At 38.3% G+C, this 14,846-nt stretch overlaps 1 protein-coding gene across 7 annotated transcripts in view; it reads left to right on the top strand.

Annotated features, from left to right (window-relative positions):
• Nucleotides 1-14,846, top strand: part of kiaa0825 (KIAA0825 ortholog) — a 180,071-nt gene that overhangs the window by 54,275 nt on the left and 110,950 nt on the right. For all 7 annotated transcript variants that reach the window (XM_017691132.2, XM_037531364.1, XM_037531363.1 and 4 more), the window contains exons 8-13: nt 143-399; nt 2,593-2,743; nt 5,613-5,803; nt 8,747-8,929; nt 9,214-9,333; nt 11,729-11,871. In XM_017691132.2, the coding sequence (XP_017546621.2) occupies nt 143-399; nt 2,593-2,743; nt 5,613-5,803; nt 8,747-8,929; nt 9,214-9,333; nt 11,729-11,871 (1,045 nt within the window). The remainder of the gene's footprint in view (nt 1-142; nt 400-2,592; nt 2,744-5,612; nt 5,804-8,746; nt 8,930-9,213; nt 9,334-11,728; nt 11,872-14,846) is intronic.

Genomic DNA, 14,846 nt, shown 5'->3' with positions numbered 1-14,846 from the left:
AATTGTTGACCACATTAAATAAAAAAGTAACAACTACTCATTTTATAGGTTAATTAAAACAGTTTCCCAAAATAATTGTACTGTGAGCCCTGATTTACATGAGCACTTTGTAATAATAGATCTCTCCTTTTATCCTCTGCAGTTCTGTGCGGATGTGCTGGAGGAGCTGGATGCTCTCCTGCCTCTGGCTGTGGCTTGTAAAGATGACACCCTGCGCTCCTGCTATGTGGAGGTTTGTGGACGGGTGACCTTCGCTCTTCTGGCCAGGCTGGAGGAAAGATCAGGGCAGGTGCCCACCTTAGCACCCCTCAAAAACCTCCCCACACTGCTGGCTTCCAGCATCTACATCCAACAGAGACTAACACACTATGAGAGCCAGCTGAGGGACACCACCCGCATGTGAGTAACATCTTTTAAAGGGGCCAGAAAGCTAATTTACACATTTTTCCCTTTACTTGAACAGAAGTACATTGACTAGCTAAAACAGTAGTAGCAGTTAACATAAGCTGAATTTTATATGCTTGTCAATATGCTTGTTCAATTTTGTAGAAAACAGTATATGATTTAATGCCAGAAATATATGTATTTATATGTATATGTATATGTATTAGTATATGATTTAATGTCAGAAATCATAAAGGCAAGTCACTGATAATTAAATTTCCAGTGCTTGTTTTTGCTGGACAAGTGCACTAGAACTGTTCAGTCTGCAAATAGCAGAAGGTGCTTCTTTGAATTGATAGTTTTTGCGACAAAATGTCTTCCATGTCATAAATGTAGTCGATATTTTCCTTGCTTACTTTTGCACTGGGGCTACAAGGCTAGTGATGGTACACTGTTTTAAAAATACACTTTAAAAATTAAACAAGCAGTAACCAGGTCTTAAAATTCGTTAGTTGATCTTGTAATAGGAAGTTAACAGAATAAAAGTCTTACATTTGTTCATTATTATTTGAAGTTCATTGAACTCATTTTAAAGCAGACCAGATATTGACTGTTTTTGGTAAAATTAAATTAAATTAAAATTAAATTAAACAGTGTAGCTGCATTAGCCTCATAGCTTGGGTGCAAACAAAAATCCTTATGTGATTAAACTCTAATTATTATTTAATTAATTACACAGTGCTGTTTTTTCTGAAAATATACAGTTGTGATAGGTAATTTGAAGTTAAAATCAAGTATCTTGATAAGCTTGATTTGCTTATAAGCTAGTTATTGTGCTGCAGTGCCATCACACTACAGTGGCCTTATTGCTTTTTCACTTTTGTTTGTCTCCAAGGCCATTTATTGAGAATATGTTTTTTTTTTAAAACAGTTACATATTTCTCATGGAATAGAACATGACTTTAAACTCCTGAGTCAGTGTTGGTCGAGAAGTGAGCTGTCTGTGAAATGTTTAAAGTCTTAAGTGCATTTTGTGTCTGATGTACCTGCTTGCATATGGTTTATGTCAAGGGCAAGTGCCAAGGAACTTCCTTTTTCCTGATCTTTCAGTCAAGTGAAGGTTAGAAATTGAATAAGAATATACTATTTAACATTTGTCTATTTATTTTTGAATAGTTCTAGTGTCTATTTATTTTTGAGCAGTTCTAGAGCAAATATAAAGAAAGAAAGTTGAGAAAGTTTTAAGTATAAAACCTGCCTAATTAAAATATAAAATCCGATTTATGTCCATCAAACATTTATTTCAATTAAATTATAAATCCATGACGAAAAGAACGTAAATTTTACATGAGATTTGAGAAATGAGCTGATGCCTTTGGGGCAAATAGCAATACATTTTATAGATTTGGTTGATACTAGATTTTAACCTGTGTGCTTTCTCCTACCAAGTGTTTCAAAAACTCACCAAAATCTCATGCAAGCTTCATTCCCTTCTAGCGCTCCATCCCATGCAATTCTGATGTTCATAAATAACCCTGCCTCTCTCCGTGGATGATAAAATATCAAATATAAAACAGCACATAAAAAAAAATCAGCTTTGCCTAGAAAATTAAAGTGTAACTTATGCATTTGTACATAAAAATGAGAGTTATTTGTTAAGGTGGAGGCTTTTCTGGAGAGATTTTTCAATTTATAGTTTGTCAAGCAAATTTTTTTCCCCCAGTAAGGCAGCTTGTCAGGCCATTGCCAGAAATACTAAAATGCTGTAATTGGATTGTAAAGAATCGGAGTGGGATCTGCATGAGCTTGTGAGTTCCTGACAGAACTATTTATCTATGGGAGGACGTGTGTTTGTCAGAAAACAGATGTTAGCCCACAAAGAGCCAAAGGGGAAGTGAGCGAGCGTGTGTGTGTATGTGTGAGAGCGAGAGAGAGTGAGAGAGTGAGGGGGAAAGAAATGAAGGACAGAAAAGTGGTGGGAGAAGTTGATTGTTTCAGACAGCATGTGTGGCCTCATATTTTTAGAGAGGGAATAGGGGTGGAAAAGAGGGGCGGAGAGGAAGTAGGGAGGTGGCGTATGACTGGCAGGTAATAATCGAAGCCATTTGCTGGTATTAATCACTTAATGCCACTTTGACCTGTAAGCTGCATGACTTCTGCTCGTTCTCTTAAATCTGGGCCCTTTGGCTTTGATGTGTCCGACTGCAGACCTTTGACTCTGCTGCCCATCCAGAGGAGCCAGGATGTGACGGCTGCTGTGCATGAGCTCCTGACTAGCTACTGCATCCATGTGTGTGCCACCAGTATACTGCAGGATGCGGAGAGCCACTACTGGGCGGACCCCAAGCCATTTTATGAGGTACAGATGGCGCAAGTGGTACATTTGCTGTATTTTATTAAAGCAATAAGCCACGAGAGACCAACCGTTACAGTGAGTTTAACATGATTACTAAACATTACAAGATCTTAAGAAAACAAATGAAAATAACTCATTATCCTTTAGGACTTCCATAAATATGGTCTTATTGTCTGCTACTTGTTAACATTCTTGCTGATGCTTTTCATGCAAGTTGTTGTAGTTAAGATAAGTACTGTCAGTGATACGTTACAATAGCCAAGACATGGATCAATTTCTTGACATCTTGTGACCAGAGGTAGTTTTTTTTACCCATGCTATAATCCTTAGATGACAGAATGTAGAGCTAAGTATGTATACAACCTTTTGCTGCTATTGAGTTTTGCAATTTAATTACCTTTATTACTATTCCATCTGTATTAATGTTATCAAAGTAGTTTGGTAATGTAGTTTGTACAGGATTTGATTAATTGTATTTGTTTTCAGCCTGACTGAGTGGTCATAGCCTGAATGTCTATGTCAACATTACGCAACAGGCATCGTACTGAATAAGAAGAGAGATCTGGCACACAGTCAAATCTATTACCAGGTTCTATTATGACATTACAGTAAAGTCAATTTAACCAGGACTGCTATTACTGAGGGAGCACCAGGCTTAGCCAAAGTGCTTCACTCCAAAATTCTTACTGTTAGACTCTAAAGCATGCAGACATTGTAGATTTGGTCTGGATCTGTGACTTATTTTGTCCATAATCACTTTAATTATAGGACCTCTCAAGGTAAAACTACTCCAGTACCAATAGGACTTAAATGATATATGCTTTTTATTGAGTTGAGTGACTACAATGCTAAACTATAGGCCATATTTTAATAGATTATTCTAGAATTAAGCCAGGAAAGATAACAAAGTGTATTAATGGACAAAAATATGCTGTCTTGTGTGTCCTTAGTATAATGACAGAATGCATTTACTTCACAGTGTTTAAACACTGGCAAGCCACAGCACACCAATGCCTTTCACTCCTTTTTTGTATTTATTATTCACAATAACCTCTCGTTTTGGAGAATTTTCTTGCATTAGCATAAGTAGATTTATCTTCCTGTGTTGTAGAATATTTTGCAGTATTACATTGTAGTGACCCTCCTGCGGAAACCTAAGGCAACATTAGAGGGAACCATCTGTACAGCAACAGTTCATTACTGTAGTCCTAACTTATGCCTCCATTAAGGCATAGTCAGACAGTGGACGAACACATGCACACAGACCCTCTTTGCAGGCTGCGAGACAGACATGCCTGCTGTGTGCAGGTGTGAGACTGGCTGCCTGTGTCTGGGCCTCTACTGACCCACAGCCCCACACCTTTAGTGTATCTCCTCTGTTTTTGTCCCTCTGGCTCTATACAGATGCAAGGGGGTCAAAGCTGCTTCAGAGTATGTCCCAACTGATATATTGCTTGGCTGGTAATACTAAGGCTTTTTATGGTATCAGTGAAAATGCTGCTAAGTGGCTTCTTTTTACATTCTAATAAACACATTGTTGGAACGCATTTTTTGAGGAATTGATGCTCTCTAAATTTTCATGCTCTTTTCAGACTACTTCTTACATAAACTGCTAAGACAGCTATTGTGCATTCTCATTACACAATGGAGGTTGAATTGGACCTGAACTGAACATGACTATGGTTAAAATAACAAAAGTAGGTAGAACGCATCCAAACATTTAGCATGAGGAAAACATGTTATAACAACACCCAAAAACCTTTATGTGAAAAAAGGTCATTAAAAAAAAAGAAAAAAGAAAAAAAGGGCCAATTGACACAACCCCAACAACCCCCCAGTCACCATGGATAAGGCTGCCCACTGCTCCGGGCAAGTGTGCTCACTGCCCCCTAGTGTGTGTGTTCACTAGTGTGTATGTGGTGTTTCCCTGCATGGATGGGTTAGATTGAGGAGGTGAAATAAGGGTCACTTAATCTTATTATCAGTTCCTTAAAATTTATATATGTATCAAATATATCAAAATAATTTTCATTTTGGTTTGGCCACCTGTTTGGAGCATTGAAGTGGGTGGAATTTGCTCTAGTATGAGTGGCTCAATTCTGGCTCTCCTGTGGAACTTGTCCCTGTCCTCATTACAGCACATGTCGTACAAGGCTGTTATGATTCTGTCTTTGGTCACCCTCAGCGCTTTTTCCTCCCTTCCTGAAAACACAGGAATCTCTCTCTCTCTCTCTCTCTCTCTCTCTCTCTCTCTCCTCTCCTTCTCTCCTCTCTCTCTCTCTCTGTCTCTCTATCTATCTGCACCCTCTCCATAATGTTGCTGTAACCCTTTGCAAGAGTCATTTGTGTTTCTGTCATCTTTGCGCTGTGTGTGTGTGTGTGTGTGTCTTTGTTTGTTTTGGGTGATCTTTTGAAGAGTGCTGATGGTTTCTCCAGACTAGGCCTTCAAAGCCCTGGTGTTCTGTGTGTGTGTGTGTCTCGGTGGGTTTGAGGAAGCCAGGTGTGGAGTGCAGGTGGCATGACCATGAGCCTCTGTACAGAGAGACAGGGCATATCTCCATGTTTTATCTCTCTTTTTTTCTTTTCTTTCCTTCTATACTCTCCACTGTCTCTATCTATGCATGTTCCATATGTTAACCTCTCTATTGATTTTTTTTACCCATCTTAAAACACTTATTTCACATGTAGAATAAATAGAACCAATGTCTTCCTGGAGTTTACATATTCCTGTTTATCTTCCAGTTTGTGTATTGTGGTGTCATATAGAAGAAGAAGAGAGGCCATAATTTCTACTAGAAAGTGTTTTTTTATTATTATTATTTAGAACATGGCATAAATTCAACTCCTTCTTCTTTCTTTCCTTCTTCTACAGGGTGAAAGGTGTTCCTTCTCTATCCAGATGTGGCATTATTTCATCTTAGGTCTGCGCAGTGACCTGTGGGGGTCAGTATCTCCAGTGCTGGCGCAGCAGACCTTGGCTCAGGTGTTAGCTAAGACGCTAGAGCTCCTGCTTCAGAGATACTCCAGAGCACAACCCTCATACAAGAGACTCTCCCAGATCAGGTATCAGACACACAGTCTCAGATCAGTCATTCTTAACTGTCCTTAACATTCAGCTGGCAAACCCATCACACTGAACCTGGCCATTCATCAAAGATGTCCAAGACCTTTTGATCATGCTTTACTTTCTACATTTATGTCTATGCACTCATTCTGAATAGGCCATCTATAAAAAAAATGGTTGTCTTACTACTATATTGCAAAAACAGTCTTTTAAAGTGAAAGTTCAGCATAAAATCAGATTTAGCCTAAATGTAGTCTGGACAAATCATTTTTGGTATTTGATATTTAGCACTGGAGCTAAAGTGGAGAAAAATACAGACAAGCTCCAGGCTTTAAATGGCTGCTAGTACTACTGTAGTTGTAGTACAACTGTAGGTTGTTTCTAGCTCATTTGCATATCCTGTGAATGCTTGCAGTACCCTTGGTTTTGGTCTAGAACTGCCCATGTAGGTGGAATTTTGCCACTGTTGGAAGTAACTTTATGCACTAGTTGTATGTGCAATTTTAGAACAAACAACAAACTCGGCTGGTGATTGTTTACTTTACCAATTTCATGAAACATAAGTGACTATGTTACTGCCCTGCTGGTTTAGCCTGTGAAGGCAGTCCTTTGGCAACCGTCTAACGACTTATGCTGTGGGCGTTGCCAGTAAAGAGCATTTCCATTGGTCCCTCCACAAGATTTTAGGAAAGTGAATGCTAAGTTAGGCATACATTTATTTACTTACTATAATTTAGTAGATAGATGTTATATTCTCCCATGATACTCAACAGGAACAATGTCCCTCGTAGAATCCTTGAAACAGCTCTACATGACTTTTTTTTTCTCATTGTGGATCTGTTGCCACTTAAACAGTTTGAACTAATCTGCCCTGACTGGTGCAGGAGAGTGATGGAAACAAACAACGTATTTAATCGCTGTTTTTCATTTCCAATACCGTTAATATTACTTGTAAAGTCTTTCATTTTAATACATTATTGTAATTTGTCTAAAACAAAAGTACCAACAAATCTTTCAATTGCTTAAATTTCAGTGCATCCCTACTTGTTAGTAATATTTGCCTTGTAGCTTCAGGGCAAAATAAATAAGAAAACATTGGAAACCAAGCATATCTTGGGGTAAGGAGAGTGTTGAGCTGTCCCTTTAGGTTTGGTCCTTACACATGAGCGTGAGGTATGGAAATGTTATATTGCAGTGATTACGTATGTAATTAAGCTTGATTGTAATCTGAGATGAAGGCTGTTACTATAAAACCAGAAGTTAGTCCATAGTGTAACTGCGAGCGGACGTCAGCACTGCTGCCTGCATCCACAATCTCTGCCCATATCTATAGTGCCTCACGAAACACTAGCCTGCCTGTCCGGGAGGGCTTAGCAGACCGGTTTGAATGCTTTAGTGATTGCACTGGTGCTTGGCCCCCGGGCTCAGCACAGAGCTCCAGATTGGTGAAAGTAGAACAGGCTCTCTTTTGTTAGTGAACGGCCCCAGCCTGGCCGCCTGGCTCCGGGCCCCTGCTCCGTCATGCTCCACAGGGCTGGGCTTGAGCACGCCTGGACCTTACTAACGCTTTGACTGCAGGGGCCTTGTGCGCTGCATTAGCACATACTTAAAGTGGTTAAAGACGTTCTAGCCAGTGAACGCTGAGAAAGCGCAGATTGCCTAGGGGCTAGCAGGGAAGAAGAAGAGAAGGAGTGAGAGGAGAGAAAGATGGGAATGAATGGAAGGGCTGGTTTGCATTTTTCCCCCTCAATGCTTTTTGCTGCAAGGACAACCGGTTACAAGCTGCTGAATGCAGGCCCAGCTCAGAGTCTGCCAAGCAGATGGACCTTTCCATTCTCTCTCTCTCTCTCTCTCTCTCTCTCTCTCTCCATCTCTCCATCTCTTTTTTTATTCTCTCTCTCTCTCTCTCTCTGTACCCATCTTTAGAATGGAGGATGTTTAGTGAGTGCAGCATAAAAGCAGGGAAGAGTTAATGGGGTGAGGTTTGACAAAGTGATCTAAGTGAGTGTTTTGTCTGACCTCTCCTGATGCCGAGCCTGTGCAGACACACATTAGACACATAACTCTGGGATCATTTAAAATGAAAGGAAAGTATTCTAAGGATTTGGCCATTAAAAGATTAAAAATGTTTTATCTTTTCATACAAATTGTTGAAAGGGATATATAATGACAGTAAACATTACAGTCAAAGATCAATCTTTATTAAATTCTTTTCCTTTCAAAATGACCATTAAGTACAAGCATTCTATTTTCAACCTCAGAGAAAAGGCAGAAAACATATATTTAATTGAAAATTACACAAAAGCCTCAACTATCTATAACAAGTATAACAACTAAATATAATATCACAGCTTCCATTCTTTTTAGGAGACTTGTTTCAGTTTTTCATATGGTCATGTAGGGATATTTTTCCATACCTACATAGTTCAGTCTTAGAAATTGGTTGCATTTTCTACTTTTAACAGACCAATCAATTACAAATTACAAATTTAGATTCATTAGTCAATAAAACATTGCTCTACATCTCATCTAGTTGTGGCATTCTAGTGCAAATGTTTTGTTATGTTAAAATGTTATGGTCTATTTGAAGGGAAACATGATGTCTGATACTTCTTGTGGAACAACAAATTTCATTAGATGGACACAGTTGTAATTTGTTGGTTCTAACATTTGCATTAGGGTGTACAAAAGTAAGGAGTGGCAAATTAATACTGATAGATTTGTTATTTTACTTCATGCTGGAGGCTGTTGTGTAGTTTTCAGTTAAATATGTGTTTCCTGCTTTTTTCTGACACCTGAAAAATGAATGTGTGCTTAATGGCCAATCTGAGAGGAAATTGAATAAATAAAAGGGTGGTTTCTGGACTGTACACCATACTGCGAGTATTCTTAATCATTGTGTTTTTTCTGACCATCATCTACTGTCCTCTCGTCTGTCTCAGGGTAGACATCACAGCTATCCTGCTGTGTGTGGAGGAGTTGATGTGGAGCTTGTGTGGCAGTGTGGAGGAGCTGGTCAGGCCATGCCTGGCATCAGGAAACTGGGTGTCCTGCATCCACAGCTTATGTAATCAACTGCTGAGTGTATGTGCCATTCTCACTGCCCCCCTACCACAGCTCTACAGGTAATACAGACACTCATTCCTTGGGTTAATGTTATGATGCAGTCAAATCTGGCTGCAGTAACAACAAAGATTTACTCTTCTTAAGTTCCTGCTAACCATGAACTTTTTGAATTTTGTTGTAAGCAGTAACATACTTAAGTTTGTGATGTTATTCCTTATTGAATATTTCTTTTTTATTGCTTTATCGTCACATCGAGTAATTGTGCATATGGAAGAGATTGATAAGTCTTGAGCATAGACTTGTTCAGGCTTGTTTTATAGGTAATTTCTCTCGTGTAATCTAGTACTTTTCAGAATGGGCTTAGTGAAGGGACTTCCAACACTTTGGCCAAAGCAAACAGTAGCCATGCTCCTTTCTGGCTGAATGTGATCAACCCTACACTCTTCCCACAGGAGTTGCTGAGGTACTGTGATTGTTTGCAAGTGTCATTTGAGCACTTTACTAATTATATGTTTAAAAAAATAAACTAATCAGAACAACTAACAACAAAACATTAATTCTGACCTCTCACAAAAAAATTAATGCAATCTGAATAATTTGGCTTGGTATATGCAGCATAATATCTGCTTTAAAAAGACTGAAAATGTGTCTGTCTTTTTTAAACACTGTATATTCAGTGTAGACAAACACACAAGTCATGCATTATTGCAAGCAGCCCCCTAGCTTCACTGAGCTAATGCAGACCAGATGCTGATGCCACTGTTGGTCATGCTGTTTATGCTGATGTGCGCTGCGGCTTTTACACATGGGGTGTGAAAGGCTGAATCTGAGCCGTAGGAGGGCCAAGAAACTGGGGCAAATGTCAAGTTCATGTGACATCACCCTTCTCAAGCACTCCCCACCCCTCCACTCCTGCCTCAGTGTGATATCACTGAGTGTCCTGATCTCACAAATCACCCACCAGCCCAGCTCTCTTTGGCCTCAAAGCTCTGAAATTAGTTTAATGTTATTACCTTGTAGATTTATTTGTCTCTTGCTGTGTTCAATGCTTCCTTGTGTTTGGCAGAGGGAGAGTTGCTTAATCCAAATGGCCACACACTCAAATCAAACTTTCCCCATATTCATCCAGTGAATGAAATTTTGATTATCACGATATGTGGATGCACTGATAGGGAATTTCTCTACTGATATTATACTGATATTAATTGAAAAGTGATTATAAGACAGTTGAAACTCCACATGTGTGTCAGTAATTCATTTCATATAGCCATGATATAGTTAAATAAGATTATTCTCAAAATCTCTCCTATTTAATGCAAATATTTTATATTATTTAGCTTTCAAGAGCCACCTACAAGGGCAGGTCACCAAGTATTGGTTGTAATTATTAACACTAATGAAAGGCTGAGTCTGAATTTTCAAATGTTCAAATTGTCATGAAAGTCTAATAAATCAAATAGTGAATTAGGATTTTTGATATGCAAATCAGCTTTTCTGTAGCAATATAGCTGTCATATTAAGCAACCATGAGTTGTCTGAACTCTATACTAAACCATAAGGCAGTGAAGAACCTACATCTGGTCAGAGTTTTTCATCTGTTTAGTCTAAAGAAGGTAGCAGAGGCAGACTACTGCAGCCAGCTAAATAGCATTGCCTACTGAGTGAGAACCTCTGTGACACCCCACGAGAAGGTTGCAGATAGTATAGAGCTCCACTATAGCACATAAAAGTGACATTATGTTAATAATTAAGAGCAGAAAAGAAATTCAAGCACATTTTACACTCTAATATGTATACTTAAAAAAATAATGCATTTACCATCATTTAGTGAGATGATCAGGTTTGAAATTAACTAATTCTTGTCAAAATTCTTGTCTTCAGGCTGAAAACTACATTTTTTTAAAATAATGCCTTCCTCACAAATTTAAATATCTAATTTGACTGAAATGCCCATCTCTGCTATAATTTTAGTGTTAAACTTATAACAATAATATTTCCAATTTATGGGCAAATAGCATGTAGCCTGCTGATATATCATGTATCACTAGATTTTTATTATTTAATAAAGCACTCATAAAAAAATCAGGAGGAATGTAGATAAATTTAACTGCATTGTGAGGTCTCAGAGATGATGTTTTGGAGTGTGTGTGGGGTGTGTGTGTGAGAGAGAGAGAGAGGGAGAACAGAGTGAAAATCTGACCCTGTAGTGTGGCCCTCAGATTTATCAGGATTGTTAAAGCAGCTTGCAGGATTTGTAGCTGTATGACATCATAAATTGCTTGTGCTGGACTGAAGAATAGCTTTCCTATCTCACGCAGCAGGGTGCACCCCGCTCTGTGTTTCAGCAGCTGACTCTGCTATGTCTCACTGCATCATGTTGTGATTTGTTCACCTTGATTTGCTCTCAAAAGATATTTAAGTGTATAACCTGTGAAAAACACTGACAAAATGTGAACACTCACCATAGCGCATGTGTCAGCACTGGGTGTAAATTTGAATTTCAGCTTTACTTGTGCAGAGTTTGGGATTGTAAAAAGACTTACAGTTATTCCAAAGGAAAAAAAAAATATGCCTGTGGCTCCCTTCTAAAACTTCTTTTTTGTTTGGAATCCCTCCAAACACTGAACATGTTCCCCAGAACTCACTGTCATCCCCGTTCTCACGTTTGCAGCTTTAATGAGCAAACATATTAGACATGAGCCGGCAGAATCGCTGAAGAACTGACATTTAAAGAGGTGCCTGGGGCAGAGTTACAGTACATTTTGTGTTGAGCGTAACGAGATGAAAGAGTGTGTGTGCGAGTACGGGTCCCCGTTGTCTGATGGCTAAACAGATAAATTTTTGTTTCTCTTTGGCAGGGAGTCGAGTGTGTCGAGTGAAGGCTCAGCTCTGTGGCTGCTGAAGCTGGTCACTTCAGGTCCAGGCTGCTGTCCCGTCATTGTTCTGCAGGCCATGCTGCACAGTGATTGCTTACTGCTGCGTCTGCTGCTCTCTCACTCACGTAAGCCTCCATCATACACTCCGCATGTATAAAAGAACCATAGCTGAATGATTAATTTCAGCATTATCCAATTGCTAAGGGTGTTGCTGCACATCTAAAAAAAATATTTTATAGCAGTGGTCTGCCAGTACATGCATATGGGCATTTTGGTGCACACAATGTATCATCGTTGTCACGATGAAGCCTCATCTCTCTATGTTTATAACATTATTGGAGAAGGAAAAAACAGGTGTAATTCCAATCAGTTTGGACCATTTCTTGTGTTGGATTTGTCATAAAATGTTTATGCAGCTAAAGGGTAGGCTGTGTAAGAGAGAAATAATACGAAATAAAAAGAAATATATGAATAAATAAATAAGTAAATAAAGAGCTTGTAACATTTGATTTTAGAAAAATGATATGTGAAATCTGGTCAAAATATATATTATTATTTTTCAATAAATTGCATTTACAAATGTAGCAAATGTGTTAAACACAAAACCAAATTATGAAGCCTGAAACTTGGAGTTGCCATGATGAGGTAACATGTCCCTTAGCATGTGCTATCCTTGAGAGCCTTGAGGTGGAAATATAGCATTACTTAAATAGAAAACAGTTGCTAAATTAACCTGGGCCCAGTTTCCCAATCATCTTAACGGGTAGAGGGCGTGTTCAGTGTGAAAGTGACGCCCTTTAAGAATCATCTTTGTGCTAAGATTCTTTTGGGAAACCCAGCCTGGGCTAGTTAGAGCAGCTTCAACCTGATCAACCTGTAGCTAATAGTGCTAAATAAAAGCAGTATGTTAGTAGGCCAACCACATTGGAGAAGCTGTATTTTACACCATAACTTTACTGCTCAACTGCTCAGTGACTATGTGAGATCTGAAATGCCTGGCAAGTACTCATGGCATTCCACAACAAGTAATCAAAATGTGATGTTAGATAAAACAAATAGATTTCAACCTGAGACAGTATCAGTTAATAATGAAACAAAGCCTTTGCCCACATGACGTAGGGAAGGTGGAGGCTGGATGCTGCTCTAAAAGAGGGACGTTTTGGCAATGCTTTACTGAAAGGCATCTTTAATAAGGCTTAACAACCTAATTAGACATTTTTAAGGCTTATTCCAATAACTGTCAGTTGTCATAACTCTTGCGGAGGTGAAACTACATCAAAATGTGCAAAAGCATCCTTGATGACAACTGAGTCTTGCAGGAACAAGCTTTTTTAAATGTTTACATAGGCTCATGTCAGGCTTATGTTGGTGTCTGTACAAATCCTGCAGTTCAGTAAAGTGTGACCGAAATTTGTTTTGAGTCAGTTAAGAAGACGAGAGCAATATCATCGACAAGTTTTACTCTGCTCAGTGTACATAAATATCAATATAACAGAAATGAAAATTATGAATAAATTAGCCTGTCCTACTCATTCTTCATACACAGTCATTCAGGTTGTTTTGGTGCCTGAGTTTTTTAAGCCGAGCAGGTCTTTCTGAGCTCATTTGGGTAAACACATATCGTCATCCTCGTCATCACCTTTGAATCAATAGTGCTCTGTAATAAACACTCATTTTGGCGTGGGGAGCAAAGTGAATGACCTTTAAAGATTTGCCTCCCATCTCTCCACTCGAGAAAGTGTAACCTTTAAAGACTGTTTTGTGCTTGCACATTAATTCACATTATAGAGAGCTCATTAATAACCGGTTTGGGCCGTGAGGACGTCTGCTTCAGCGCTGTGATGCGAGAATCACAAAGCTGTAAATCAACGTGCTGCAGCGGCAGCCCAGCTAATTGAGAAGAAACACTATGGCCTGGTCATTCACCATGCCAAAGTTAAAACCACAATATAACAGATTTATAATTTTGGTTGTGCTGTACACTCCAAGCAGATGAATCTGAAAATTAGGAGTTGGAAAAGCCTTTAATGAGACATCTTTTGAGGATATGAGTGAATTATCTACAGTTGTCATAGCTTGTTATGTTAATATATAAAGATGTGTGATGTGTTTCAAAAAACTCCTGTCCTAACGCCTCTGACTTTTTCAATTATTATTTCAGTATTTATGTTTTAATATAGTATATATAGTATAATATATTTTAATATAGTATATCATTGTTTTCTCCTGACTCAGTAATGCTACTTCTTTCAATTAAAAAAATCTTTACTCAATGCAGCCTTAATGTGTTAACGTGTGTTATTAATGCTACATTTAGCCGTCTTGAGCTCAGCTGATTTTGTGCTACATGTTTTGTTTTTGTTTTTATTTATTTGGTTAAACACAGCCTTTTTAACCAAATGGGTGGGGTGGAGAGCCACAAACACCCAGCCCACATTGAGGTGGAAGCTAGTGATGTGGCTTTCTGGTAGCATCTAGGGTGGCCAATTAGATTTTCCCCTTTACAACCACACATTCTCTCATTGAATTATTGTGATAGAAATGGGAAGTTGCTTTTGTCCTATTTTTGTGTTCACCCTGTGAGTTTATGTTCAGTTCATGAAAATAATGTTATTGTATTATTGAAAGGAAAAAGTCATTTTGATTAAGCTTATTTTGGTCCACTTGTATAGCTATAGCAAAATGCACTGGTTTTTAATGAGCAAAAAAACTTTATTTTTAATGAATGAGCATGTTTGTTGTTTTGACTTAATATTTTAAAGACTGAATATATTTATATTGAGGACACCATTATCAATTGTAGATGTAAGTATTATATGAAAATATGAGCCAAACTTGTAATGGTCAGTGTATCTAACTCCATTTAAAGGGAAATTCTGCAAAATGAAAAGAAAAACAGCCTGCATTATTAAACAAGGTCATTTAGTGTTTTGATATGAAATGTTCCATTTTAGAGAACCAGGAGTTGCAACACTTACACAAATTAATCTTTCTTGGAGACTGTTCTGCATTATAACAGTGTTCGTGTAGCTCTCCACCATGAATGGGTTTAAAGTAATAAGTGTAAAAAATGATAATAAAAAAGTTTTAAAAAGTAATA

This window comes from Pygocentrus nattereri, chromosome 20 (genome assembly GCF_015220715.1).
Source record: "Pygocentrus nattereri isolate fPygNat1 chromosome 20, fPygNat1.pri, whole genome shotgun sequence".
Taxonomy (NCBI): domain Eukaryota; kingdom Metazoa; phylum Chordata; class Actinopteri; order Characiformes; family Serrasalmidae; genus Pygocentrus; species Pygocentrus nattereri.
Note: the sequence above shows the minus strand (reverse complement) of the source record. Positions and strands in the feature narration are given on the sequence as shown.